The 27,446-nt window shown below is 41.2% G+C and overlaps 1 protein-coding gene across 1 annotated transcript in view; it reads left to right on the top strand.

Annotated features, from left to right (window-relative positions):
* The first annotated feature begins 5,389 nt into the window (after positions 1-5,389).
* Positions 5,390-27,446, top strand: part of LOC126278671 (nucleoside diphosphate kinase homolog 5-like) — a 55,514-nt gene continuing 33,457 nt past the window's right edge. The window contains exons 1-2 of the mRNA XM_049978914.1: positions 5,390-5,518; positions 20,589-20,859. Coding sequence (XP_049834871.1) covers positions 5,433-5,518; positions 20,589-20,859 — 357 coding nt within the window. The 5' untranslated portion in view covers positions 5,390-5,432. The remainder of the gene's footprint in view (positions 5,519-20,588; positions 20,860-27,446) is intronic.

Here is a 27,446-nt window from a genome sequence, read left to right as displayed (position 1 = left end):
TTGCATTCGATGCAGCAAGAACTGTCAACGTCTCCTAAACTTTTTTGTGGTCCGGGACAGCCTATTCTTCTTTTGAGGCTGGGGTTTTAGATGGAATCATTTAGAATTTAGACGTGTTTCATCATTGTTATACAGTTGACCAGGAGTAAGATTTTCTTCTTGTACAGTTTTTCTTAATTTTTCACAAAACTGTGTAACAGTTTGAGAATCCACAGAAAGTTTGTCACAGCAAGTTTCAAGTTGTCTTACGCCATATAGCTTCTTCCACCTATTCAATCAACCTGAACTTGCAGTAAAATCGTCCTCGGCTTCCTTTAACACATTTCTAAAAACATACAGCTTTTTCTTGCAGAATAGACCCTGAAGTTGGATTTCCTTTTTGTCTTTGTTGAGAAAACTAAACAAACAATGCTTCACCCATTTTTTCACACTCAGATTTCCTCATCGACTTCCATTCAAATGACGAAATAGAACACTTGTTTGAAGAAAACTTCTCAATTTTGTCTCTGTTCCTTCGCCAATCTACAACTGTCACTTCACCGACTCCATACTCGGCAGCAAGTTTTTATAAATGTTTCTCCTTTGTCTAGTCTTTTAAAAGACTCCAGTTTCACATTCAACAGCACAAATTTTCTCTTACTCCTACCACTCATTGTAATATATCAATTAAAGCAATAAGTAAGTAACATATATATATATATATATGCCCACGGTACACAGTACATACATAAAACAATTTAAAATTAACGTGATAGAGGTGGGCTCACTACAGTGCAGATGTTACTACACCATCAACTACAGTACATGCAACAGTGGTCAGTCAGTGTTGTAAAATATGTACTGTATTGTTACTTGGCGTACTGTATTTTAATGGCTACTACTGCTGAGCAGACACAACAACAGGGGTAACAACAAGGATGGTATGCACTGTACAACTGATTGTAAGTGAAGGGTCGACAAAGAAAGAGCAAGAGCACTCGTCACAACCTAATGATATCTGTCCATCTGTAATAGAGATGCCTTAACAGTCTGAGGCCAAGGTTATTTCTGTGCATTATGAACGAAAACGCGAAGTCGGACAGTTTCATCTGTGCTGTGCATGGAAAATTGAAAGAAAGTTCAAAATAAAATACATTCGAAAGTGCTTAAAACGTACATGCAGACAACGTATGAGAACGGGTTTTTACTCTAGTTTTACGTAAAATTTTAATTTTTCTTAATAAAAGTTCGAATTACACGGAATCTCTAAATACCGGGGCTCGAATTACCGAGGCTGGACTTTAGTGTAATTTTCTGTGACAGAAGGAACTGTCACTGAGTGCGTTACTGTTATTCGTCTTCAGTGTTAGCTGGTGCTGTATATAAGGGACGTGAACAATGTCAGACGTTGAGTTGTCATTACGAAAGATTTAGAGACGTCACAGGCTCACGTGAGACAAAGTTAATAGCGACTAACAAGAGTTGGGAAGGGGTCTCATTCTGAATCTCCATTTAGCCGCCCGGGCGAATCGTGCAATATCCAGATTAGAGGGGCATTCGGATGTAACAATGCCCAAATGTTGGACAGCTTGGGAATGCGACGGCAGACATACTCGTCTTCAGGGTTCCGGTCGACCACATTTTGCCTTCCCACAAGGGAACCAAATGTTCAAATGAGTGTGAATTCTTATGGGACTTAACTGCTAAGGTCATCAGTCCCCAACCGTACACACTACTTAACCCAAATTATCCAAAGGACAAACACACACACCCATGCCCGAGGGAGGACTCGAACCTCCGCCAGGGCCAGCCGCACAGTCCACGATTGCAGCGCCTTAGAACGCTCGGCCACAAGGGAACCAAGCACAAAAATGTCCAAATGTGTGTGAATTCCTAAGGGACCAAACTGCTGAGGTCATCGGTCCCTAGACTTACACACTACTTAAACTAACTTATACTAAGAACAACACACACACCCATGCTCGAGGGAGGACTCGAACCTCCGGCGGGAGGGGCGGCGCATTCCGTGGCACGACGCCTCAAAACGCGCGGCCACTCGGCGCGGCTGAACCCAGCACATCCCAACCCTTTCACAATTGCGCGTACCAGACGAGTAGAAGTAATAGACTCCCTCTGTCATCCCGCACCATTGCTCAAAGACTAGCAGCAGCCCCACCAGGGAATTGTCGTCCCACGTATAGGCTCCACCACAACACAAACCGCTGCCTTTGGAAAGGTGCCGTGACTGAGAAGCATCAACTGCTGATGAACAGCGTCGTGTGATTCCGTACTACCCCAGACGTCCGTCGTCGGCAGGTGTATCGGCGACTCTGGAAAACGTTCCATTCTTCTAATGTTTTGGAGAGGCGCGGCGTTGTTTCTCCTGGCATCTTGATATGGGGAGTCATTAGGTATGACTCTGGGTCACAGCAGATAGTGATTCAGGGAACTATGTGGTACGTCACGGACACCCTGCTTTCTTATATGTCACGTCTTATGCGAGAGTATCGTGGTGCCATTTTTCAACAGGACGATGCTGGCCACATACACTATGTGATCAAAAGCATCCGGACACCTGCCTGAAAATGACTTACAAGCTCGTGGCGCCATCCATCGGCAACGCTGGAATTCAGTATGGTGTTGGCCCATCCATAGCCTTGATGACAGCTTCCACTCTCGTAGTCATACGTTCAGTCAAGTGCTGGATGGTTTCTTGGGGAACAGCAGCCCATTATTCAAGGAGTTCTGCATTGAGGAGATATATCGATGTCGGTCTGTGAGGCCTGGCACGACGTCGGCGTTCCGAAACATCCCAAAGCTGTTCCATAGGATTCAAGTCAGGCCTCTGTGCAGGCCAGTCCATTACAGAGATGGTAATGTCGTCTAACCACTCCGCCACAGGCCGTGCGTTATGAACAAGTGCTCGATCGTGTTGAAAGATGCAATCGCCATGCCCGAATTGCTCTTGAAAAGTGGGAAGCAAAAAGGTGCTTAAAACATCAAAGTTGCCCTGTGCCGTGATAGTGCCACGCAAAACAAGAAGGGTGCAAACCCCCTCCATGAAAAACACAACCACGTCATAACACCACCGCCTCCGAATTTCACTGTTGGCACTACACACGCTGGCAGATGACTTCACCGGACATTCACCATACTCACACCCTCCCATCGGATCATCACAATGTGTAACGTGATTCGTCGCTCCACACAACGTTTTTCCATTGTTCAATCGTCCAATGTTTGCGCTACTTACACCAAACGAGGCGTTGTTTGGCATTTACCGGCGTGATGTGTGGCTTATGAGCAGCCGCTCGACCATGAAATCCAAGTTTTCTCAGCTCCCGCCTAACTGTCATAGTACTTGCAGCGAATCCTGATGCAATGTGGAATTGCTGGGTGATGATCTGGATAGATGTCTGCCTATTAGATATTATAACCCTCTTCAACTGTCGGCGGTCTCTGTCAGTCAACAGACGAGGTCGGCCTGTACGCTTTTGTGCTGTACGTGTCCCTTCACGTTTCCACTTCTCTACCACATCGAAAACAGTGGACCTAGGGAATCTCGCGTACAAACGTATGACACAAGTGACACCCAATCACCTGATCACATTCGAAGTCCGTGAGTTCCACGGGGCGCCCCATTCTGCTCTCTCACGATGTCTAATGACTACCGAGGTCGCTGATATGGAGTACCCGGCAGTAGGTGGCAACACAATGCACCTAATACGAAAAGCGTATGTTTCTGGGAGTGTCTGGATACTTTTGCCCACATAGTGTATGTCTATGAACTGACTGTGTGACATTGAGATATTACCGTGACCAGCAAGATCACCAGACCTTCCCCGATAAAATATTCATGGAACCAAATTGGACTCAACTCTGTCCCATTGTCAGTGTCCAGGATATCAACGATCAGTTACGACAGTTGGGGCCACCTAGCCTCAGATGAGGATACAACGGCCTTATGACACTCTTCCCAAATGCATCCAGGCCTAAAAAGTTGTTTAATACTGCCAAGTTCTTTGAAAGCTTGGCTCCATTTCGTAATCTCGGCAGTAACATCACATACCCTCTCAACCCGTGAAGTTCATTCCGTTTCCTCCTCCCCTCTGGGCACTCCACTTTTTTTGTCAGGCAGTGTACATAGCTCCCAATGGGAATCTAACGTGTTAGAGTAACTTTTTTTTAATTCCCTTGTCCAGATTTCAAAGTGATTTTCAAAGAGATTTCGGCCGTTACTTTGCAGATAAACATGAAAAATAGGCCTACTTCCAATTGCTTGTCATGCGTAACGTTGTCAAGCACCACCGCCGCTTTTAAAACGTTCCAAGTGTCACATGTCTCTAACTACAGTCACAAGTGACTTTGATGGTATGTTTCAGCAATAACATGCTAACCTTTTCCGGTCTATTTTCGTTGTGCAATTAATTTGCGTTACACTCAAGGTAGCTTCGACTCATTTCCAAAATCCACTTGTCTCTGTTGGCTAGACGGCTCACTAAATATCAGACCTGTTTCAGTCGGCGACCGTTCAAGTGGAACGATAGGTATTGGGAGAAACAGTTAATATCACAAATAAAAACTTGAAAAGGCGATTTCTAAATCAGGCCTGATTCGCTGTTTCACGATGAAATTAAATTCAGTTTCAAGCATAAGGGATAGCCATCTATGTAGTCCAGCGTCCGTCTAGAACATCATGCAAGGCATTCGTAGCATCGATGTCTTTGCCCAGATTAGACAAGGGTGGGGGACGTTACATAACCTCGACATTTTGAAAACAAAATTAGTTTAGGAAAATCACACAAGAACTAAATTTAGATTGTTGGAATACGACTCCAATCATCGCTCGGATGCTAGGCGTTCGCCTCGTAAGATGCTGGGAAGCTGGCTTCCAATACACACTGTAGTCAAAATTTAAGCGGAGCTCAACGGAAAATGTTTATTGTCAGTGGTCACACAAATGTCTGCTTGAAAGAGTCGTTGTAGTTGCAGAGTGTTCGCTCAAAGGGATATGCGCACGCATAGCGAAGCGGCAAACATTAGTGAATCAATGAGGAACAGTTTTCCGGAAGCTTAGCAGCACTAGCGATTGACATTGAAGACAATATAGCAAAATGAAAACGCGACAAAGCTAAGTTGTCTGTGACAGCAGTCTTTTTTTCTCTTAGCACATAAAAGAGGCTTTTAAATCGATCCGTTCATCACATAGGACTGAAACGAGATATACTCATTACTAAACAATGTTTTGATTGTATTATGTGTTCACTATCGAACAAAAGCTTATTATTCCCCGTAAATCCACAGAAAGTTGTTTTGTCCACTTAGAGACAGCTGAAAATCCAAAAACAAGGCCAACATTCTGTAACATCGGAACTGTTAGCATTCGTTGAATCTTTGACTAACAAATGCCAACCGATACGGCTGAATAATGACTACACTGACTTCAAGTACGTATGAGAATTCAGTGTACCGATGAAACTTCTATTTCAGGTCAGTTAAATGCATGTTATTTGTCACTGTGTCTAGTCAGGATCGAAAGGTACGTCTGGTGATGGTTTCGACTAACAATATGTTAATTCATAAAATTTATAGTTAGAGGTAGTACAAATGCATCACTACATTAGCTACATGTTTTGTATCAAGCTATGGATATTCTAAGACAAAAATTCTGCAGCTTTCCGTGATAGCTCTGGGAAAAGAGTGTCACATCTCAACTAAATCAAACAGTGCAAAAAGATGACGAGATAAATAATATAGGACATTTATTAATTGATTTCCCACTTAAGGAACTATTTTTATCGATCACTTTCATTATCTGCTGATTATCTGACTGATTTGTAGGTCGTTTGTCACTTGTGAAGCTCCATGCCTTCCCATTTTGAGTTATTTTCTTCGTAGCTTCATCTTGCTATAACTTGTTTCATACTTCGACTCATCCTCGTTTCTTGTTCTTTGTTCTGATGGCAGGCGCTTTATGGGGCAGCTATTCGACCAGCAACCTTATGATTTTTCGTCGTAATAGTTCCTGCTTCCGGAAAATACATAATGCGTAGTACTCCTACTTCGTAGTCGCTCATGGGCGTGAAGTATTTAATAGTAGGTCCAGTCAGCTGCCCACTTTCCGTAATTTTGTAAAGGGGTGTTTTTGTGTTCTACGTAAATAATTCGCTTTCGAGTATGGCTTCCGATCCTCGACCCTCCCTTCTCCTAAATTCTTGCTCTGATGGCAGAATGATGTGTACCGTTGACTGAGATATATTGTAGGTTGTAGTAGGTCAATTTGGTTCTGACTTGGCTAAACCAACGAATGTAAATACGAAATAAAGATTGTGCTAACAGACGGATCAGCAGCGTACCATAGTGAGCCACAGTCGTAATGTACATGTTCCCGATGATTTGTTACGCTCAGTTATTGTATTATCCATGATCAGTGAACAACTGTGTCATGTGGTAATAACATGTTGAGGTATGAATAGATTTCCAGCTTAGTGAAAGACATAATAAACATTAATTGCCAACGAACACGTAACGTGAATACATTTCGGAGTATTTATCTATTGTTCACAGAGGGTGTGACTAGTTTAATCCCCGAATCTGTGTCTACTACTGAAGGATATTCCAGAAAGAAAGGTTATAGCAATTTTATAAGTGGATAAAATGTTAGTTTCCTAAAATAACCATCCAACAAATAGCTTCTTTTGCCGCGACATTCTTCTCTATAATAGAAGTACCTCAGATAAGCTTTTTCTTCCTGCGGAAAAAATCGCTGGTGGCGTAATGCAGCGATGCCTCCCGCCTCAACATATTATGGAACACATACGAAAATAAGCGTCACGTTTTGTAAACAACGAACTAACGCTGTCAGCAAAATACTACTCGGGCTACGTACAGCGCTGATGTGTGGCCATTAGAAAACGATGGCGAAACTGCTTCTGGGTTTTGAAATATAATGCTACACAATAAAATTCAGTGTCTGATCCACTTTTTTTCCGAACTGCTTTGTATAACGGAAACTGTTTACGTGAGCAAGGGACGGCACATAATCTATAAAATTTTCAGTATCTACAATGACTTCTTTATCTTGGGGTTAACATCCTGTCGCAGATGTGTGTATGACTAACCTTAATGAAGATTGTTCTTAGTTCTTGCATTTATTCCATGAAGTGAGCTGTTGGTTTGCAAGAAAGACATATTACTTATGACAAATTACATTAAGGAATAAGTGTACTGTGGGGCAGCAGTCAACCTACAGGCACATAGTTCTTTGAACAGGCTTCTGCAACACATTCTTGAATTCAAACCGAAAATAATTCGCAACACACACTTAGCGAACCGGAAAACGTAACCTGGCTCGATTATTCGGTAAGTCATCCCAAAACATTGAAACGTCCCCTTAGAACAATTTATACACGACTGTGCTTAATCTGACACACAATATTTTTAGCGCAACGCAATCTGACTTTCAATAATCCCTACAAAAGAATGGCCCTGACTAACATTAACCTATACCTTTCACAAATCACTTACCTCACAAAAAATCTTCGTTACTCGAACTACTGCAATACAGCGAGCACCACTACTGCCAGCTAAATAAAAGATTCTAACTACTGAAGGCACTAACTACTGATAGGTATAGTTAGCAAATGAAAGATTTAATAGAGAACAAACAGTGTATTTACCTTAATAGTCAAAATATATATGATAGTTCATGACATCCAGTCTTACAAATTACAAAACTCCGCCATCTCTCTCCCCACGTCCACCACTGCTGGCGGCTCACCTCCAACTGCGCAACGCTACGCGCTGTAGGCATCCAGCTGCCTCTGCTCAACACTACAATGTCAGACAACAATGCAGACTAAACACAGACTGCACACGGCACAGCCAGTGACTTTTTCATACCGAGCGCTATGTGGCGTTACCAACAAGAAAACCTAAACAGCCTACTTACATAGCCCCCATGCTCCTCACAAAAAATTTTTACAAGTTGTTTTGGGCAGTGGCCAATAATGATTTGATAAAATTTTTCATAATTACTATAACAAAGATATCAAATACACACACTTATTGATACAATGTTGGTCAAAAGCTAAAATTTTCTCACAGTCCATAAAGACAGTCCTGATCGTTCATCACAGTAAAATTGCAGTGTTTTTTTTTTTTCAAAGTCTGAGCAATAAAAGAAATTGCACTTGGAAGTAGTGGATTTCTAAGCAGTCTTGAAGAAGTAGTGTCGTCCTTCCAACGAAAGACAGTGCTGACTCTTGACATGCAGACAGGTAATGGGCCACAACAGAGCAAACCCACAGCAGAGTCAGTCGAAGTTTTGAAGAATATTGGTAGGTAGGTCATCACAGAGTAGACCCCTTGTAGTCCTGGTAGAGATTACGGTATTGGTGGGCCACCAGAGGTGCAGACCCATTGCAGTCCTTGTAGAAATAATGGTACCGATGGGTCGTCAAAGATGTAGACCCACTGTAGTCCTTGTAGAGATGGTCAGCAGCCATCTGTTTGACTGTGCAGGCGCACAATCACCATTGAAGAGTCTTGCGGATAACATAGCAAGTCCATAACCCACCACTTGTCCACTCACAAAGTTTTTGGAATTGTCCTTAGAACCAGCAATGCTGTTAACCAGTCCCTTGCTGAGTTATTAACACATGTGCAAACACTATCAGTCCCTACTTCTCACATATTGTCCATATACTATGACCAACAGAAACGTGTGCAGTGAAATGTAATTTACAAGTTACTTAATTTGATGAACTGGTGTCAATTACAATTTTATAACATAAGAATGCAATAACAAAGGTACAAAATACATCTTTAAAGAACATAACACTACAGATAACATTTGCAGTAGTACAGGCTTTACAAAAGAATCGAAATAGCAAATACATCAGTGTTACGAAAATTACGACATAAGTACATACATAAAAAAATCAGAATAACTTTTGAAACATCAACTTCACACATGAGCATTAGAACAAAACATAATAAATAATGTGTCAACCTCTTTACAAAGTAAATAACATGTTATTAATGCAAATTATATTTGAGGATAACAGTATTCCTCATCATATTGAATGTAGCTTAGTATTAGAAAAATTCTGCAACATAAGTCTTATCAGATAAACATATAAAGACAGGAAGAACATAAATACACAAGGGTACACAAACACATAGTGGGATAACACAAGGAAAGGGCAGGGTTTGTTTTACTGCAGTATTTTGCAAACAAAACTTTCTTTACTTCTCGGAGATCTCCCATCGTTCTTCATTATTTCCAAAAAGTCCTATCTATACCTGCTTTCTGTACTTTTCTCATCCTCTTTCAAAAATAGTTTTTCGCCACTATACACTACTTTTTTTTGGCCAAATCATTTTCATATAGCTTCTCAATGCTTCTCTTCCAATTCATCATAGTTAGTTTCTTATATAGTCTACCCCCTCTTAAGCTAACTTAAAATCTACTGCGCTCAGATGCTAAACTAAGGGACGATGCAATGCAGCAGCACAAAACGATTAACACAAACAGCAATGAATAAAAATTGCAAGTAAGCATAGCAAGCAGCAATAAATGTAATAACTTATATCTAAACATGACAAACCCACAAGCAGAAAAAATAGTACACTAAAGACAACAATGCAGATAAGGGAAAGTTATAATCAAATCTTAATGACTATGTAATTAAAGTGGTGCACCACAACTTATTCTATTAAATAAATTACCAAGTACTTGAAAAGAAAATTATGTATGCAGTTCCTGTTACTAGACCCTTCTTATTGTTCTTTCCTTTCCAAGTGCTCCTTTTTTTTAAGAATGTGGATCATAAAATTATTATTTAACAGATCTGTTGACAGAAAGTTTTCACATTAGCAAATGCATTTACTTTTATTTCATAAAATCAATGATGCAACACAGCTGGAAAACAGATATCAAATGAAATAAGCAACTATGGACAAAGCATAAAAATATCATTCAATAGTCATGTGACATTTCATAAGTTAGTAGAATTCTCTCAACTCTCGTAGAAAGACGTTTGTTATAATCAGGTGTCAGATGTAAGTATCTTTCTCAGTAATGAGCGTGTCGTATTTGCGGTGCTTTCTACAAAGGAATGTCAATAGAGAGGATAATGGCCTTTTTTTTTACCTGTGCCTCTGAAAGGCACACACTAATGGCTTTCTTTTGTCAGGTGGTTGTCGCGCAGCTGGGTGCCCACGACGCATTACGTGCAGGTGGTCACTTAACTGTCTTAACGAAATATTTACGACACCAGTTTCCGCTACAGTGGCAGTCTCATGTAAAAAATTTCACAGGTCAAGAATTTGCGTTACACATCTGTAGAAACAAAATTCTATTAATGTAACAGTGTCCAAAAATTTTTGGCGGCCTTGTGATACATTCACGCGTATACACACATTTCATAACTCTTAAAGTACGATTCTTGGTTTCCAACATCCTTTTTCACAAACCAGAGTCCCTAACCACTACTCATTATTCCTTACCTTATTACACATATATATATTCGTCGACACTTCTTCAATATGTCATCATAACAGATACGTATCATAACCAAATAACTCATATAGCATCAGCTTAAGCAAACTTCAGCAGCATAATTCACATCGTCGACGTAATAATAACATCATAACACCACAGTCAAATTCTCAAAATCTCCGTAGCTTCCTCCAATAATTTCAAAACCTAAAAAAAATTCTCTGCTCATGTCAAAAGTGTCATCTGCCTCAAACGTACTTTAAAAATCGTGATCCCATACCAAATATGTCATTCGAAGCTCTCATAGCATCACAATGGTTCCGAAAAAATATGAACAGTTCACAAAATACAACTTCGTAAGTGTGAAGTTATCCAATGGTGTAATTACGTAAACATCTGTCACTGATGTAGTAAAGTAAATGTTTGTCTCTCTCAGTTAAATGATCAGATAGCTGTGTAATTTATGTGTTAGAGAAATATGGTACCGATGTGTTAAGTTGTATAAACAAATACCATATTAGCTAGGGCTCCTTGTGCTTGCCAAACACATGGTACACAAAGTAAGCGTGTACCCCCCTGAGGATTAATGTAATTATATCCTCAGGTGTTACAGATTACAGCAATGGAATGAAATGTATCACGGAAAACTTTCTTTGTAATTCAAATATGTTGAAAAATAAATAGTTTAATGCGTGTCCTGTAGCGCTAAATGTGCGTCTTGCTGTAAGACAATCTCTGTCGAAGTGTCGTAGTTATTGTCCTCCGAAAGCTACGTTCTGCAGAAGTCAATGTACTTACCTCATGATAAATAAAAGTGAAATGCTTTGCGTATAGATATCGTATTACTACTCTTATTGCTGTGATGAAGTAAGTACTGTACTGTAACGTATTGTTGTGCTACAGAAAAGGCTGTCTCATTGTAGCTATACCACAAACGTTACTACTAAAACATGTTTTACTTTCCAGAATAATACAGAAAAACTGTGCAGATATAAAACAGATACAGTGCAAAAGCAACATTGTAAATTGTCACTCATTAGTAGCGTCGTGATAAAATCGTGTAGCTGTCACATAAACTAACCACTGTATCATCTGGTATCTCACAGAAAGTACTTTAAATCCAGAATGTATTTTCAAGTAAACCAAAATGTTGCATTAAAATCCCATTAGCAATACTGGTAAATGTTCTAAGTATGTGAGCCTTATGGTCGTTACGTAATCGTGCAACTAACAAGCAAGAATGTACACGCACAATAACGCTGTGACGTCTGTTCACTATAACAATGCATTCGTAATTTCTGTTTAAATATGTTCTGTAGGTTCTAGACTGGATAGTAAACTTCAAACATTGTTGCATGTTAACAGTTTCTCAGTGTGACAAAGCATACTAGAAATGTGAAGTGAAATGTTTTATGGCAAAGACAAAGTTAAAAAGCAGATTATATTTCAATAAACGGTTTTACATGTGAAATGTGGTGCCATCATTTACTCTTTCTAGTGCGCAGAGTTTCAGCTTCCAAGTAATTATCATGTTGTATACGTCGGCACGGAATGCTAAAATTTTTTCTGAAGGTTAGCGTCTACGCGGCTGCCTGCGGTGTGAGTCATTGTCTGTCTCTTTGTTGGCGCGCGCCGGTAATGGGATTAGGGGACCTAACTTCTAAAAATTCACCTTGCCGAGAGGGCCCTACCCTGTTTGAAGCTCGCTAGTTCTGATGGATTTCCGGTCTGTCATTATGATTATATCGTCTGTCGTCATGTCGGTAGTTCCTGTAATTTCTTGTTTGTCGGTCATGTGGTGGAGAATTTCTCCCTGAATTATCACTGCGGGCTGGACCGTTGCGTCTTAAGTTATTCCGTCTCCCTTGATAATAATTATTTTGGTTTCCACATTGTCTGTTTCTCTGATTGTCTCTGTGATAGTCATTACCGCGGAGAGGTGATCTTTCCCTGTAATAATTACTACTCTGCCAACGGTTGTCATACGGGTGGTGTCCGTTTTGGTCACGATTTATGTTGTACGAATAGCCTTGTCGTGTATTATTTCTGTCATCTCGGAATTGTGACAGGTGTGACCTGTAATTGTTGTGTTCCTGTTTTCGCGTTCGATTGTCAGTGTCAATTTCCAGTTCTTGTTACAGTCCCTGAAAAGCTTCAATGTCGTCTTTGCATCGTCCTGCTAAAATAATCTGTCGTAAATGTTCAGGTAATTTGATTAAGCAAATGCGGATGAGTTCTGAGGGGCTGTATGGGTTTGAAAGATACTGATTCTTATGTAACATGTCTTCAAAATATTTGACAAGACTGGAAAATTCAGATTGTTCGAAATGTTTCATCATTATGATGCTATGTTTTACTCGGTCTTGTGTGGCTTGGGACCAATATGCTGAGAGGAAGGCATGGTAAAATTCTCCTTCACTGTGGCAATCGTGAATGACCGATCGCATTCTTACAGCTGGTTCATTCTCTAAATAGCCACACATAAATTCTAATCTGTGCTCTAGTGACCAGTTGGGAGGAAAACAATGAGAGAATTGATGGAGCCACGCTTGTGGATGAATTTCGTTGCCAGAATTCTTAAATGTTTTGAATTTACGTGCAGTAATGAACAGCTTATAGTCAAAATCATCGTGTCGGCGGGTCGCATATCGGTCATTGTTACGTCGTTTCGGCGGTTCCATCTCAAAATTCGGTGTACTTTGCCAATTACTTTCATGATTTCCGAAATGCCCTGTGTTATTATTTTGTGGTTGTTCTGTATTGCTATGTCCCTCTTCCCATACTGGGGCGCGAGTGTCCTCTGAAATATGTAATTCTTGTATTACTTGAGCCAACTGATCTTGTACTTCCCGCATTTCTCTTTTGTACTGTGTGTTGATTTGATTTTGATTCTGTTTGAATTTCCTAATTTGTTCATACTCTTCAGTGTCAGTGAAGGCTACAGGTTTTGTGTCATTCAGATCATCATCTACCTTCGTAGATAAGTTGGTGAACTGATCTGAAAGTTCGGATACTTTATCCGACAGTGAAATTATTTCCTCTGTGTGTCTTTCTGAACCAATTTTCAGAGTATCTACTGTGTCCTTTAAGTTCGCTTGAGTTTTTGCAAGTTGCGTAACCGAATCGGTAGATGCAACTGAGTCAATTTTAGCTTGCAAGGTCTCATGATTTTCATGAACAATAGTTTTCAGTTCTTTTATGGCTGCTTCGTGATTCTGTAATGCATTTTCATGCCGCGAAAAAATAGGTTGGAAATGCTCACAAATTTGTGTTTTTACGTCATTACAGACTTTTTGACATTTCGATTCAATGTTATGTAACTCATTAGTTAAATCTTCACGTGTTTGTTCAAGCGTGGTGTCTAACTTTTGAAGCTTTTGTTCCATTGTGTCTAACTTTTGAAGCTTTTGCTGTGTTTGTCTCTGATTTTGTTCCATTGTGTCTAACTTTTGAAGATTTTGTTCCATTGTGTCTAACGTTTGAAGCTTTTGCTGTGTTTGTCTCTGATTTTGTTCCATTGTGTCTAACTTTTGAAGATTTTGTTCCATTGTATCTAACTTTTGAAGCTTTTGTCCCATTTGTTGCATTAATTGTAATAACAATGCACTGGTGTCTGAAACATGTTCCTTAGTCCTATTCGGCAATACATTTGCACTGGCAATATTCGCAGTTTGAAAAACAGAAAATGTGTCTTGACTTATTTGAGAAAACGGTGAGGACGCAAAACCTGAATGTACAGTATTTGCAATATTGTGTCCTGTCATTTCGGAATCCTGAGGCGAACTGTTGCCGACCGATCGATCGATAACGCTTTCCTGTTCACTAATTGTTTCACTGCCTACACCATTATTTGCAACCCGCTCCATTTCCCTATGCACAATTACCAAATTACTACTCTGAACATTAGTTAATTCATTACATGGTGGCGCCAACACACTGCTTTCGTCTTCACTGTCATTTCTCAGTTTACTTTGGAGCCTAGTATTACGTTTTTCACACGCCATTATTGTCACAATATTTCACACGACAACACAAAAAAGCACAATTTGAAAAGCAAAAATAAGAGAACACATTAACATATCACTGAAAATAATATCTAGTTAATTGCAAGCGCAGCTGCGAAATACTTTGTGCAAAACTACATGCATGCCACAACTGTTTTACTGTACAACAATGAAAGACTGCAACTACAAAGGAAATTCTATGATTACGCGCTAGCAATAAACAAAAGCTACACTAATTACACAAACTACAAGAAAAAAATCAGAAGATTCCAGTGAGGTATCCTTGGCTAAGGGTCGACATATGAAACGTCCCCTTAGAACAATTTATACACGACTGTGCTTAATCTGACACACAATATTTTTAGCGCAACGCAATCTGACTTTCAATAATCCCTACAAAAGAATGGCCCTGACTAACATTAACCTATACCTTTCACAAATCACTTACCTCACAAAAAATCTTCGTTACTCGAACTACTGCAATACAGCGAGCACCACTACTGCCAGCTAAATAAAAGATTCTAACTACTGAAGGCACTAACTACTGATAGGTATAGTTAGCAAATGAAAGATTTTAATAGAGAACAAACAGTGTATTTACCTTAATAGTCAAAATATATATGATAGTTCATGACATCCAGTCTTACAAATTACAAAACTCCGCCATCTCTCTCCCCACGTCCACCACTGCTGGCGGCTCACCTCCAACTGCGCAACGCTACGCGCTGTAGGCATCCAGCTGCCTCTGCTCAACACTACAATGTCAGACAACAATGCAGACTAAACACAGACTGCACACGGCACAGCCAGTGATTTTTTCATACCGAGCGCTATGTGGCGTTACCAACAAGAAAACCTAAACAGCCTACTTACAACATGACCTTGTACGATGTTGTTGTTGTTGTGGTCTTTAGTCCTGAGACTGGTTTGATGCAGCTCTCCATGCTATTCTATCCAGTGCAAGCTTCTCCATCTCCCAGTACCTACAGCCACCTACATCCTTCTGAATCTGCTTAGTGTATTCATCTCTTGGTCTCCCTCTACGATTTTTACCCTCCACACTGCTCTCCAATACTAAATTGGTGATCCCTTAATGCCTCAGAATATGTCCTACCAACCGATCCCTTCTTCTCGTCAAGTTGTGTCACAAACTCCTCTTCTCCCCAATTCTATTCAATACCACCTCATTAGTTATGTGCTCTATCCATCTAATCTTCAGCATTCTTTTCTAGTACCACATTTCGAAAGCTTCTATTCTCTTCTTGTCCAAACTATTTATCGTCCATGTTTCAGTTCCATACATGGCTACACTCCATAAAAATACTTTTAGAAATGACTTCCTGACACTTAAATCTATACTCGATGTTAACGAATATCTCTTCTTCAGAAACGCTTTCCTTGCCATTGCCAGTCTACATTTTATATCCTCTCTACTTCGACCATCATCAGTTATTTTGCTCCCCAAATAGCAAAACTCCTTTACTACATTAAGTGTTTCATTTCCTAATCTAATTCCCTCAGCATCACCCGACTTGATTCGACTACATTCCATTATCCTCGTCTTGCTTTTGTTGATGTTCGTCTTATATCCTCCTTTCAAGGCACTGTTCATTCTGTTCAACTGCTCTCCCAAGTCCTTTGCTGTCTCTGGCAGAATTACAATGTCATCGGTGAACCTCAACGTTTTTATTTCTTCTCCATGGATTTTAATACCTACTCAAATATTCCTTTTGTTTCCTTTACTGCTTGCTCAATATACAGATTGAGTAACATCGGGAAGAGGCTCAACACTGTCTCACTCCCTTCCCAACCACGGCTTCCCTTTCATGTCCCTCGACTCTTGTAACTGCTATCTGGTTTCTGTACAAATTGTAAATAGCCTTTCGCTCCCTGTATTTTACCCCTGCCACCTATAGAATTTGAAAGAGAGTATTCCAGTTAACATTGTCAAAAGCTTTCTTTAAGTCTACAAATGCTAGAAACGTAGGTTATGATAATCAAAGTGAGGAAAGTGCGACAGTTTTTTTAGGCCAAAAATCTCCGACAACGGATACACTGCATATAAAGATTGGTTTAGACGTTTCAGTATTTCTACTGTATCTTCTTTCCAAATTAATTTATTACTAACTGTCAATACCAATAATTTAACACTGTCAAGCTCTTCGATATTTGTTTCCTAAAACTCTGTGCATGTATTAGATGGAGGGACAACGCATAAACAAGTTATGTTACACACGGGGAAAAAATGAAAGGCGGTGGCTCATGTGCTTTTAGTATAAGTGGAAAGAACAGAATATGTGACAAGGAAAAGCATTTACAAGTAGTTCAGACACTTTGAGGAAACTCTCGATGATGCCTCGTGTCTGAGACGACGTCGAAATGCACAAATAAAGAGAATATGGGCCAAGAGCGACAGATGCTGACTCAACATTAGTTACTGTGATAGTGATATAAGAGGAACTGGGTACCAGAACAAACTACAAAGATTTGCGTATGTGTAAGATTTTTTTACTATTTGTTTTTCATGCATTGACTGGCAATCAGGAGGTAACATGTGAAAAAGCTACTGGAGACTTCATTGAGGCGTATATGCGAGCAAGATCCACGTTTCCTGCAAATTAAGGTCACAGAGAATGAGACGTTACCAGTAGAACAGGTTACCATCATAATCGCAGTGCGCGGCTGTCCTCGTGTGATATCTATTCCAAATCTTGACTGATGGTTTTTTCCGTATTATTTACACATTAAGATGAGATGGTCACAAATGAAATGATGTGCGGCGAAGAAAGATATTTTGTGGTACCTCCTGTTTTAATTGTATTATGATATCATTCAACAGTTCTATTCATTATTGACCTTGTGAAGACAGCGACTGTTAATTAAAATGAAAAAAGACATATAGCTTTCAGTCAGTCAAAGTTTTTACTTCATCCATCAAGTGTTTCAACTGTTACACCATCGGCATAGGGATGTTACAAACCGACTGGTTAAAACCGATACCGGTATTTTAGATCTGACTAAGCTCTAGTTTTTGGTATTGCCTGGTGTCAGCTACAACAGGTGTTTTTTAACTTTTTACTGATAACCGCGGTGCTGAAACTTTTCCTTTTTAAATGCACTTTTTTTTTAAAAAAAAAAAAAGGAGTAATTTTAACGATCATTGCTATTTTAATAACAATTCCGACAGAAACAGCAACAAACACGTGGATAAGAAATGGTACAGCATTGCTGAGACCATAATTTCGCTGTTGCCGTGTGTCATGGCTTATGATACGCGTCTCCATGCGGTATGCAGGAATTGTCCCCATCTGTCTTCGGGGTGCACTCAGCCTCATGATGCCAATTGAGAAGCTACTGGACGGCTCCGGTCAAAGAAAACCATCATAACGACCGGGAGAGCGGTGTGCTGACCACACGCCCCTCCTCTCCGCATCCTCAGCTAAGGATGAACCGGCGATCGGATGGCCCCCATGGGCCACTTGTGGCCTGAAGACAGAGTGTTTTTTCTTTTTTTCCCTGGTGTCGTCGCCGGACATCCGTTGTGCTGCAGAGTGGCACCAACCCTAGACTGGAAATATTTTCACGAAGTGAGGCGCAATGAAGTACAGTACCTTATTTGCTTTAAAAGCTTAAAGATTTGTCTCTGATTTCGATGAAATTTTAAAAGAGGAATAAAATTATGGTAACAGTTAAAATTAAAGACTAGACTGGAAATGTTTTTACGAAGTGAGGTGCAATGAAGTACAGTACCTTATTTGATTTAAAAGCTTAAAGATTTGTCTCTGATTTCGATGAAATTTTAAAAGAGGAATAAAATTATAGTAACAGTTAACATTAAAGACTAGACTGGAAATATTTTTACGAAGTGAGGTGCAATGAAGTACAGTACCTTATTTGCTTTAAAAGCTTAAAGATTTGTCTCTGATTTCGATGAAATTTTAAAAGAGGAAGAAAATAATGGTAACAGTTAAAATTAAAGACTTAACAACAGTTTACTGGTAGCACACAATAAAAGTAGAAAGAAAGAGTAGCTGATATGCCGTTCTTTGCACACAGTCCTTGAAAACGGACAAATGAACGCGGAAAAAAGGAGTTTTTCAACCTCAGTTTTCACCTTTTAGTACTAACTATTTGTAATGCCCAAATATTAGTATGATCCCGGTTACAACTCGATTTTTGAACAGAGTTTCAAAAAATTAGGTCACCAGGAGAATACTGGTGATTTATTTGTCGTATTGAACGCTTATTACTGTCCGCCCCCGGTGGCTGAGTGATCAGCGTGACAGAATATCAATCCTATGGGCCCTGGTTCGATTCCCGGCTGGGTCGGAGAATTTCTACTCTCAGGAACTGGGTGTTGTGTTGACCTAATCACCATCATTTTATCCCCATCAACGTGCAAGTCGCCAAAGTGGCGTCAAATCGAAAGACTTGCACCCAGCGAACGGTCTACTCGATGGGAGGCCCGAATCACACGACGACGGAACGCTTATCACTTTTCGAGAAAAGCAGCGAACGGTGGACGGACAAAGCCTTCTTTTACTTGCCTATTTACAATTTAATGTTTTAATTCTATGTACGAGGGTTGGAACTTAAATAGCGGCAACTATTTATTCACAACCGATACAAAAGAGTTACATGTTTGCACCTGTTACTGTCCTTCAGAGTAGTTATGCGCAACCGATACAAAAGAGTTAAATGTTTACACCTGTTACTGTCCTTCAAATTAGTCACCAGCGTTGTGTAGAACCCGTTGCCAGTGATGTGGAAGGCGCAGTACCGTTAGCAGAACCTGTTCTGTTGACGGTGCGAATGGTGCGGTCTAAAGTTATGGTGATTCTCGTGTACGACTGTGATAGTGTTATCCTAACGCATTACGTTCTTCCACGGCATATCCTCAATGCACAGAATTACTGTTCGTTTTTGGAGCATCACATGCGACCAGCTTTGCGGAAGAAGGGGCGACACTTTCTGTGCAGCCTACCCATCATTTTGCACGACAAAGAGCGGGTGCATACAGCACAAGCTGCGGCTGCTCTGTTCGGTCGATGGGACTGGGAAGTACTGTTCGATCCACCATACTCACCGGACTTAAGTCCTTGTGACTTTAATTTTGTTCCGAAGATGAAGGAACCACTTCGTGACATTCGCTTCAGAACTGTTCCAGATATTCGACAGGCAGTAGACCGCTCCATTCACGCCATCAACAGAACAGGCTCTGCTAACGGTATACTACACCTTCCACATCACTGGCAACGGGTTCTACACAAGGCTGGTGACTACTCTGAAGAACAGTAACAGATGCAAATATGTAAGTCTTTTTATCGGTTATGAATAAATAGTTGTCACTATTTAAGTTTCAACCCCGGTATCTTGAAACCGAGAGAGTCAAAATATGTCAATCTTTGTTCGGTTTCCACGTGTATTACAAGAATAAAAAAAGAAAATTGGTTATTTCAGAAACTGATTACTTTGCGCGGTGCTGACAGTCAAGTTAACCTGGCGTGGGAATAAACCGATATAATAAAAAACCGGTTGTTTCAGCGATAACTGCGATCCATAGAACTTCATCATCAGGTGGAAGGTAAGTTCATTTTCTACACAGCTGTTTTTGATAGTAAGCATCGGCCATTAATTTCAGTAGAATATGGACTCGCCATTTGCTTCGTCCATTTATGTAAGTCAGTAATTTATTAAAAATGCTAACTGCAGTTTAACCTAGTGGTACCGGTACTTTAAATGCTGCTGTAAGAAATAGCCGATGTTTGTCACTAAAAACAGCTATGAATGATGTCTTTCACCTGGTAATGACAATGTAATCGTCGAGACGCGAGAAGTAAAACCTTTGTGACTAACTCACATTTGTAAATTTTTTCATGGTATAATTAACCGAACTTTTCAGACATATCTTTTACATGTGTAGAGCAATCATCCAGTTATGATTTAAACTACACTGCTAAGGGCACAAAGAAGCTGTACGCAATGTTACTAAAATACATGCTTGTATCGGCTTTACTACTCACTTTATAAATTTTGCGGAAAAAGTTTTATCTTTCGTGATATCTCCAGATGTTTTCAGATTAGTGTTTTCAACTCTACAGGCAAGTGTGTAACAGAAAGATGGATGAAAGAGAGGAAGAAATGATAGGAAATTTTTGTGACTTGTTGGGTGAGCCTAACCTCAGCAGTGAAATTGTACTCAAAGAGGTAGAAACGAAACGTTCAGCCAAACCGCCGTGCAGAATAGAAATTGAACTAAAAGATGAGCAGCCTTGCCTAGAGAGGACGCTGGCACTAGTAAAGCCAGAGGCAGTGAAGCACATACAGACGATTAAGAAACTGATTTTAGAAGCTGGATTCCACATAATGCAGGTAAGATGTGGATAGTAGTGAATAAGTTCTAAAAAATCTAAAGATGTTAGAGAAAATATATATTTTTAAAATGTTAATAAAGATGTACAAGATGTCACAATAAACAAAAGAGCACCGACAAAAATTCTAGTCATTCTACGTCTCCATCCCTACTTTAAAAATTACTGTGAAGTGCATGGCAGGAGGTAAACTCACCAGACAATATCTTAATCACCCTTAGAGAAATTACTACAAACGCCATTTACAGCGTGACAGTTATTGAACTATAAGAAAAGAAAACGTAAATTAGTTACAAACTACTCCGTGGACACACTTTATTCAAAATGTCAACATCACTATGCATATTTGGATTTAGATTATGACATGTTCGATATGCGCCTCATCATTGTCAACGATGTGGCGCAAACGAATAGCGTAATTCTGCGTGACCCGCTCAAGAATAGGAACTTCGATGCTGTCCATGACCTGCAATGATTTGGGGTTATTGCTATACGCCTTGTCTTTAATATAGCCCCACAAAAGAGGAGTCACGTGCGTTTGGATCCGGAGAATATGGCGGCTAATCGAGGCACATGTCAGTGGCCTCTGGGTACCCCAGAACGCCGGCCGAAGTGGCCGAGCGGTTCTAGGCGCTACAGTCTGAAACCGCGTGACCGCTACGGTCGCAGGTTCGAATCCTGCCTCGGGCATGGATGTGTGTGATGTCCTTAGGTTAGTTAGGTTTAAGCACTTCTAAGTTCTAGGGGACTGATGACCTCAGAAGTTAAGTCCCATAGTGCTTAGAGCCATTTGAATCATTTTTTTTTACCACAGAACCAGAATGAAGTCCGTAAAGCGTTCCTCCAGGACATCAAACACTCTCCTGCTTCGATGGGGTCGAGCTCCGTCTTGCAAGAACCAAATCTTGTCGAAATCAGGGTCACTTTGGATAATGGGGATGAAATCATCTTCTAAGACCTTCACGTACCGTTTGTTAGTAACTGTGCGGTCAAGGAATATCGCACCGATTATTCCATGACCGGACATTGCACACCACACACCACCCATTGAGGGTGAACAGAATTCTCGGTCACGAAATGCGAATTCCCAGTGCCCCAAATGCACCAATTTTGCTTACTGATGAACCCGTCCAAATGAAAGCGGGCTTCGTCGCTAAACCAAACCATACTAATTCCCATCATGCCCCCCGGCCAACCATGCAGTTTGAACGTGGTGGTGGTGGTAAGTTCCTATGGGACCAAACTCCTGATGTCATCGGTCCCTAGGCTTACACACTACTTAATCTACCTCAAACTAACTTATGCTAAGGACAACACACACACACATGCCCGAGGGAGGACTCGAACCTCCGATGGGGCGGGCCACGCGAACCGTGGCAAGGAGCCTCAAACCGTACGGGTACCCGGCGCGGATACTTTGAAGGTCCTAACGCATATGACATATAGTCATACCACTTGACAATGGCCAAGGAGTGCTTGGCCGAAATTTCGTGTAGTTGTAAGCAATTGATGCGGTTAAAAACCCCAGAACATTTTATTCCACGTGAGGATGATGTTTGGTTTATGGGGCACTCAACTGCGCGGTCATCAGCGCACGATTCACAAGCCGTGAAACATGTCTCCGGTCCCTCTCAATCAGAACCTTTTCTAACCACAATTCTGACGTCGTGTTTTGAGGCCACGTGTGTTACCCCACTGCTTGAAGACACGTTGAACAGTTCACCGCAAAACACCAACAAATGCTGCAAAATTGATACACCGTATGGCCACGGACACGGCCAAACAAGATAGCCCTGTTTTGCCACTCCATCACGTTCTCACATAAATTTCCCAATGATCGCTACTGCATGCTCTCGTAGATGCAGTGCGTGCACGTTTGAACACGTGACTTACTTGCTGCGCCGTATATTATTCATCTGTGCGTGCGCACTGGGATGACTAGCTTTTTGTCTCACTAATTAGGGCTTCTCCCCACTCCAGTCGCATGTGACGCCCGGGTTGAACGTTGCTGAAATACCTCTGAGCAAGTTGCAATAAGACTAATCTTGTCTTCGCGATCCCCAGGAAAGTGATACGCGGAGAGCTGCCGTATATTGTAGATTCGTCACATAGAGCTGGTTCTTGAAACGTTTTAAGTAGGCTTTCATGGGTTAGAATGTGTATGCCACCTAAGGTTTTTCAGCATTTCCTGAATTCTCCTTTCGACGAATCAAACCAGTGGCTGTTCATGCTGGCCTTCTTTGTATACAGTCGATTACTTTGTCGCCCTTGATGCTCCTCTTAGCTAGGTGCCACAAGCGACCATTACTGTGTGATAGGTCGGGTACAGAAACATAATGCAGGGCCAATGACGCCTCAAGCAGCGGCTGTATCGCTTGGGCCTTAAACCAGTGCTGGATGTATAAGAGATCTGTTTCAGTTTCACTTAGTATTCTAACAAAATTTTTGAAGCACTGTAGCTCAAAAAGTGTGCTACAGCTCTCCGTCATCAAAAATCGACTAAAGAAACCTTCGGTCATACAAGGTGCGACCAAGTTCATGCGTCGATACCCCTCTGGAGGCGGTGTTTCCATGTCTGGAAGGCATCCTCGAACGCCTTTTCCGGAATGTCCTTTAGAGCTGATGTAACATGCGCCTGGATGCTTTCATCGTGTCCCAATGTTTTTCTTTCATGACTCCTTTTAACCGAGGAAACAAAAAAAACGTCTGTGGGAGCCAGGTCAGGACTGTAGGGAGGCTGGGGAGCCAATGGGGTCTTGGCCTTGCCAGGAAGTCGTTGACAATGAAGGCACTGTGACTCGGTAAGTTGTCGTGGTATACGTTCCACGTGCCCTTGATGTAGCTTCGGCAGTGTGAGACCCTCGTTTTCAGTCTTTTGAGCACTTCCAAGTGGAAAGATGAGTTTACTGTAGTCCCGGTAGGTACGAATTCGTGGTGGACAATGCCTCTGACGTCAAGGAAGACGATGAGCATTGTTTTTATCCTGGAGTTGCTCATGTGTGCCCTCTTGGGAAGGGGCGACGATGGGGTGTGCCACTCTGAACTCTGCCTTTTTGTCTCAGGGTCGTACTCAAAAATCCACGACTCATCTACAGTGATAACTGAGTTTAAAAAATGAGGATCATTTTCAGACATTTCCAACATTTCTCGGCACCGAAGCACTCGTATGTCCTTGTGTTCGTCGGTCAACACTTTTGGGACGAGTTTGGCACACACCTTTCTCGTGTCCAGATCTTCGGTCACAATGCGTAAAAGGTTGTTTTTGACATGTTTAGAGTTTGTGGTACCAATTGAAGGGTCAGCCGTCTGTCAGAGTTCAAACAATAGCGCACACGCGTCACATTTTCCTCGACTCGTGCGGTTGATGGCCGTCCACTGCGAGGTTAGTCGGTGATCTCCTCTCGGCCCACCATAAACGACTTGTGGCATCGGAAAACTTGTGATTTGGACAAGCAATCATTCCAAACTGCATGCTGAAGCAATGGAAACGTTTCGGTGGCAGACTTCCGAAGTTTAACGCAGAATTTGATAGCGTACCGTTGCTCTACAGAATGATCCATTGTGCCGTGTTATATAAACTCAAAACGGGGTTGACGGAAAGGCACGTCCTGACTCTCTGGCAGCTCGCAGCCAATGAGACAAAGAGCGTTTTGAAGCTAACACCCTCCTCCACTAAGCCCAACCGGTTACAACACGTTGTGGTGTACCGTTGCGTCAGGAAAAAATTGGTCGCATTACTTATGGAACGCACTCTGTATGCAGCGGTCAAAATAGATGTTGCGTATTGCCGAAACATTAATATTGAATGTTGTGATCCAGAAATACGTTATGATGTCAGTACATTGGTCGGATTGTAATGTAATTCTAGAGCAAACAGTCCACGTTTCTACTGTGAGGGGGCAGTATCTTCAGTCTGTGGCAGCCGTCACCAGTAAACATTGAAGTGCTTGTGCTGTATGCCATTATCAGAGCTGTGTTGCTCCAGGGTGGTTTGCACAACAATAAATTACTCCGTAGAGTCGCTCCAGTGCGGTAGCGAATGAGACAGACGGACGTCGCAGTGAATGTGTCTAGGAAGTAGAACAAGTTTCTAGCGACAAGATCAGTAGATAACAGTAGTGGGTGCGTAAGAAAAGAGAATAGCTGTGTAGGACTAATATCTATGTACAACATCAAGTAGACACACTTAGCACGATGTGACACGTCTGCGGCCGCAATACAGGATTGCAGCTGTTAACACAAACGATACGAATAGGCTTTGTGAGCAATGATTACAAGTCAGAAAACTTCTCAAAGTTTCTCCTTTAAATCGGGTCTCGAGTCGCACGGGTGCGAAGCAACCCTTTGTGGAATAGTCAGCAATGGGAAACGACGCTCTTTTCTGATGTAACCTGTATCAGTCTCCTTCCTGACAGCACTGATATTCGTGCGTGGAGGCAACGAGATCAACGTTTATACCCTAACTGTACCGTAGACCGCCACTCTTAACAAGGCGATTCAGTCATGTTTTGGGGTGGAATCATATATGGCCACAGGACACCCCTTGTGCCAATACACAGGATGCCTGGTGTGAAGCATCAGGACATCATTACACACGTGGTGGTTTTATTTGCTGTACATATTGAATCGGGATTCACACTGATGGACGATAATGCACGCCCACATCGTCACAATCTTGTGAACACCTTTCTAGTGGACCGTAAAATTAGTCAGATGGAATGACCTCCATGTTATCCGGATCCCAAAAGTTCTCAAAATGTACAGATCATGCTAAAACTAGCGGTTTGCAATCTTCTTGTCCCACCAAGAGACCTTACAGGGCATCATGCATGCCGTTGCAGAGGAAAGGGACAATATTCAGATGTAGTTGAAAGTAGGTTGAAGCAGAATATTAGCTTAAAGAAAAAAGACAGGTCGGGATCAAACCAAAATAGAAAAAGAAGAATTCTACATATAGACAGCAGTCATGGGAGGGGTATGGGTCAGCAGCTTCAGGAGAAATTAGGTGCAGAGTACCAGGTCACAAGTTTTGTGCAACCAAGTGCTAGCCTTAGCCATATGACAGGAAACTTAGGTCAGATATGCAGGGACTCTGAGAAGGAAGATCAGGTAATTATAGTTGGGGGAGGAGGAAACAGCCTGGTTATGAATCCAAGACACGGTATTAGGAGTGACCTGCATAAAATAGGAGCAGAAACTAGGCACACAAATGTGGGGTTTGTGGAGGTCTTTCAGCCCAGGATCAGCCCTGGGTGAACACTGCTGTAAGGCATGTTAACACTGAGCTGAACAGGATGCTCCAGACACTGGCAAAATCTCACGTAAGTGTTGGTCCAGTTAATGCCATTGGTAGGTGGGGATACACTACACATGGCTTGCGCCAGAATAGGAAGGAGAAAAATAAGTTTGCTTCTCTATTAGCAGAAACTGGAAGGGGGCCCACAGTCACACAAGGGGTTCTCCCTGTGGTTAATAAGTCCAGGAATACAAGTTTTTTAGGTTAAAGCCAAAGTCCAGACAGACAACAATCAAGATACATGGAACAAAAAAAACACTTAGTGCTAGTAAATAGGCGCAAAGCTAAGGGCAGTATCAGTTTACTTAATCAGAATATCAGGGGAATAAAAATTAAAGCAGATGAGCTATTAGTGTGTTCAGATGATCTCAAATGGTTCAAATGGCTCTAATCACTATGGGACTTAACATCTGAGGTCATCAGTCCCCTAGACGTAGTACTACTTAAACCTATCTAACCTAAGGACATCACACACATCCACGCCCAAGGCAGGATTCGAACCTGCGACCGTAGCAGCAGCACAGTTCCGGACTGAAGCGCGTAGAGCCGCTCGGCCACAGTGGCCAGTAGATGATCTCAAAAGTAAGAATAAGATTGATATACTCTGTCTGTCCGAACACCATGTAACTGTGGGGATGGATAGTGTCAGTATAAATGGGTATAATTTAGCATCTTACACTTGTAGATCTAGGATGGATAAAGGAGGAGTTGTCATTTTTGTAAAACAACGGTATAAATACAAAACTGTAGAAGTAAGCAAATTTTGTGTTGATCAGCACTTTGAGGTTTGTGCATGCGAACTCCAGCTAGATAATATAGTATTGATATTAGCAACAGTGTACAAGTCCACTTTAGGAGATTGGGAGCTGTTCATAAAGAAGTTTGACCCCCTATTATGCTGTCTATCAGACACAAAGAAGAAGTTATTAATCTTTGGTGATTTCAATGTTAACTTTCTAAGTAATTCTAATAGGAAAAGTGAACTAGAAATGTTATTAACAACATATAACTTAGAATCAGTGGTCAATTTCCCTACTTGTATAGCTCAAGACACCAACACCCTAATAGGTAATGTATTTGCACAGAAAGAGGATGTAAAACAAACACATGCTTTCCCTATAGTAAATGGATTGTCAGACCATGATGCACAACTGATTAACTTACAAAACCTAACAGGGTGTACAGTTCACAAACCATTAAGTAATAGTGTGAGGTTGCTCAACTCGATATATACAAAGCACTTCAGAGAAAGTTTAAGAAATGTTAATTGGGGAGATTATATGATGAGCCAA

Source organism: Schistocerca gregaria, chromosome 1 (assembly GCF_023897955.1).
Source record: "Schistocerca gregaria isolate iqSchGreg1 chromosome 1, iqSchGreg1.2, whole genome shotgun sequence".
In the NCBI taxonomy this organism is placed as follows: domain Eukaryota; kingdom Metazoa; phylum Arthropoda; class Insecta; order Orthoptera; family Acrididae; genus Schistocerca; species Schistocerca gregaria.
This window is presented reverse-complemented; position numbering and strand designations above follow the sequence as displayed.